We start from the raw sequence: 3,652 nt of genomic DNA, 5'->3' as shown, positions 1-3,652 counted from the left end.
GCATAGGACGTTCAAAAAATTTGAAAATATTCTATTTTTTTTTTTTTACATTGTAAAAGTCTTTATCGTCACTTCTTCCAAAAAAGTATATATTGTCTTTTACTTGAATGAAATGCTTTGATTACTGTTACATTTGTGTAGTGACGTGGCTTCTTCTCTCTTAACATTTGCTCTCAGCTCTCTGCCGCTTCAGTGAGAGCATTCTAGAATACCTGGCCAACCTGGACAAGGCTCCGGACCCCACTGTGCGTAAAGACACCTTCTCTAGTGAGATATACTCAGCCTACGACATCCTGTTCAACAGCTGGATCCAGAGCAGAGAGTCCAAGGTACACTCAATGAGACGGAGCACACATCCAATTACAGCTAACTCACTTTGAGACTAAAGAGGGACACGAATGTGCGCCAACTGGGTTCAATTCAGTTTTGTTTGGGATTGGAGCGGGAAAAAACATGTGAGATTGTTATCTGAATCATCTACTTTCAGAGAGGTGGATTTCTTTGTAAATGTTGAAGATTGGATTGTGTGTAGTTATTTCACCATTAATACATTACATTTTTATAGAGGCATTACAAATCATGTGTTTTATTTAAGACTTTAATTGAACTAGTTCCTGGTCACTGACCATTTAAGTTTCAAAAATAACTGTTTAAAGTGTTCTCAGTGTGGTTTGGTTATTATCTGTTTCAGTGTTTGTGTTAGTTTGCTCTTGTGTGAGTGTGGATTCGTGTATGCGTTGCAATTGCTCTTTTTTGTCATTCTGCAGTTGCGTCTGACTGTTGCAGAGGCTCTTGGGTCAATGAGTCACCTGATGGCACATGATAAACTGGAAGAACAGCTTCCCAAACTCCTTCCCACTATACTGGGCCTCTATAAGAAAAATTCAGAACACTACATCATCACCAAGGTAAAGCCCTCCTCAACAATTTCACTATTACAGGAAATGTTTGGTGGAAGTTAATGGGTCAACCAGTTATTCAATCTAAGTTCCCATATGTTTTCCACTCTGGACTGTTTCCACATTGGTTTTGATTAAGACATGGAATCGTATCATTGTTTGTGTATTATTTAAGCAGTCTGCTGTGACTTTGACAGAATCAGATCAGATTTTATGACCAATCTATGAGAAAATCCAGGACTCTGTACTGCCTAATATAGTCTAATTCTGTTTGTGTTTGTTCAGAGCTTGTGTCAGGTCCTGGAGGCCTCTGTGAATATGGGCAGCAGAGTGCTGGAGACACAGATTGATGGTCTGTTACTCGCTCTGCACCAGCAGGTCAGTGTCTCTCTCGCTCGTTCTTTATGTGCACCATTTTTCGTATTCATTAGTCATGATGACAAAGGCATTTTACAGACTTCTTCTAAATCTCTTGCACAACTTCTTGTAATTGTGTTCTCATTTTGGTGGAACAGGTTTTAAGTTGCCTAACCACAGAGTTACATAGAGAACAGCCTAGGGTACTAAGGTAAACCGCCATTTAGCGGTTTACCTTAGTAGGAGTTTTTCTATGCTGTATGGCTTTGGAATTTGTTTTGATTTAATAAGGGTGATATTTCGAATCAGATTAGAATAGTTGTTTATTGACTAATGTTTATTTCAAACCATTTATTTTGCAGTTTGATCATTTTTTAAAAATTTAAATTATTTAATTCCTTTTCAAATTAACAGCTTCTTGCCAGTTTAATTCATTTTGATAATTTTCATTTAGATTATTCAATTGTATTCATACTTTATTACTGCTTTTTCCATTGAAAAAGACAGTTTTCCCAGTTATTAAATACTATTTTGTTGTATTTCTGGACAACTGTCAGTTACTAAAACAAAGAAAGCATATACAATAAAGCACATTAAATAAACTTAAATTATTTTGAGTTGACAGAGTTTTCAGGTACTCATTGTCATTAGATTTATACTTATTTTTCCTTCCAGATATGCTCACCTGTGGACTTCAGCAACCCTCCAACTGTAAAAAATCACAACGAGGTCCTCCGATGCTTCACTATCCTTGGTGGGTCTTGGTTAAACCTTTTTTTTTTTGAAGCATGTGCATGCAAATGTAAACATCTGATTGAAATCTATTTTTTGGACTAGTCATGTGGACATGAACCCAAGCAAAGGTTGCATTCTCAGTCAGCTGACTGCTGTAGCAATATCCCTGTCATGTGCTGATGGAGTCTGAGCTGAGATTAAGTTAAAGTGTCAGACCAGCAGACTTCTCCAATCAGTGAGATGATATCATACAGTTGTGTGCTTGGTGCTGATTTGAGGTGACACACACAAGCTGGATTGCTCTCCTCTCTCTTTTTGTGTTTTGTCAAGCAGATGCAAGGAGTCCAGGAGTTGTTGAGTGTTTTCAGTGTGTGCATGTCAATCATGATGTTTTAATCATGAGCGGGTGTTTCAACTGTGAAAAGATTTGCTGTTAGTTCTAGACCTGTACTAATGCATAAAAATATATATAAATTAGATCAATGACTCCTTAAATTTAATAGAATTTTTTATTTTATTATTATTATTTTTTTATTTTATTTTATTTTTTATTTTATTTATTTATTTTTAAATTATCCAGGTTTTTAACCAATTAATGTTCAACTTAGGTCCAACTTAGGTCCTTTACCAGGCATTAAAACAAGACACCTTTGACTAAAGTATGCATTTATACACAGATTTTGGTGGTTCACAGAACACTGTCAAAGCCTTTATCGTTAACTGAGGGTAAACTTGACAAATTGCATTAATTTTCACTTCTATATTTGGCTGCTTTTGCCCCCAGCCAACACGTTCCCGGACCGTCTGATGGTGTTTGTCCTCCAGAGGTTGGAGAACAGTAACGAAAGGAACAGAATGGGCTCGCTGGCTGTTCTCAGACACCTCATCAACTCATCCAGTGAGTTTTAAACGTGTAATCAAATACGTCAATGATTTCTTCCTCAGCCAGACGCTCTTATCCAGATTGTCATACCTGGCTACGAAAAGATCAGAATCTCTATTTTTAAAACTCTGCTCTGTCTGTTCAAGCCTCCATTATGGAAACCAAGAAGCTCCTAATTCTAGCCAGCATCAGGCAACCTCTGGCTGACCACAGCAATAAGGTACAAAAATATATCCTCTCAATGTGACAAGTGACAAAATATGTGTGTTTCATCAACTTTGGACACTCTTTGTCCTGCGGACCTTTACAAAATAAACTCCTTTAAAATACATTTGTCACAATATCACTATTATATTTAAAGGAACACTCCACTATTTTTGAAAATAGGCTCATTTTCCAACTCCCCTAGAGTTAAACAGTTGAGTTTTACCGTTTTTGAATCCATTCAGCCGATCTCCGGGTCTGGCGGTAGCACTTTTAGCTGCAGCTTAACATAGATCACTGAATCTGATTAGACCATTAGCATCTCGCTCAAAAATGACCAAAGAGTTTAGATATTTTTCCTATTTAAAACATGACTCTTCTGTAGTTACATCGTGTACCAAGACCGACGGAAAATGAAAAGTTGTGATTTTCTAGGCCGATATGGCTAGGAACTATACTCTCATTCCGGCGTAATAATCAAGGAACTTTGCTGCCGTACCATGGGTATATACGATATTACGCAGCGACTGAAAATAGTCCCCAGCTAGGTAACTTCCAACGTGACCGGCACTAA

At 37.3% G+C, this 3,652-nt stretch overlaps 1 protein-coding gene across 2 annotated transcripts in view; it reads left to right on the top strand.

Moving 5' to 3' along the window:
• mroh1 (maestro heat-like repeat family member 1) overlaps positions 1–3,652 on the top strand; it is a 34,394-nt gene that overhangs the window by 5,995 nt on the left and 24,747 nt on the right. For both annotated transcript variants that reach the window (XM_016533844.1, XM_016533843.1), the window contains exons 7-12: positions 178–329; positions 768–908; positions 1,185–1,277; positions 1,932–2,010; positions 2,776–2,889; positions 3,021–3,094. In XM_016533844.1, the coding sequence (XP_016389330.1) occupies positions 178–329; positions 768–908; positions 1,185–1,277; positions 1,932–2,010; positions 2,776–2,889; positions 3,021–3,094 (653 nt within the window). The remainder of the gene's footprint in view (positions 1–177; positions 330–767; positions 909–1,184; positions 1,278–1,931; positions 2,011–2,775; positions 2,890–3,020; positions 3,095–3,652) is intronic.

The sequence above is a fragment of the Sinocyclocheilus rhinocerous genome, unplaced genomic scaffold (assembly GCF_001515625.1).
Source record: "Sinocyclocheilus rhinocerous isolate Xijiao unplaced genomic scaffold, SAMN03320098_v1.1 scaffold1717, whole genome shotgun sequence".
NCBI lineage: Eukaryota > Metazoa > Chordata > Actinopteri > Cypriniformes > Cyprinidae > Sinocyclocheilus > Sinocyclocheilus rhinocerous.
This window is presented reverse-complemented; position numbering and strand designations above follow the sequence as displayed.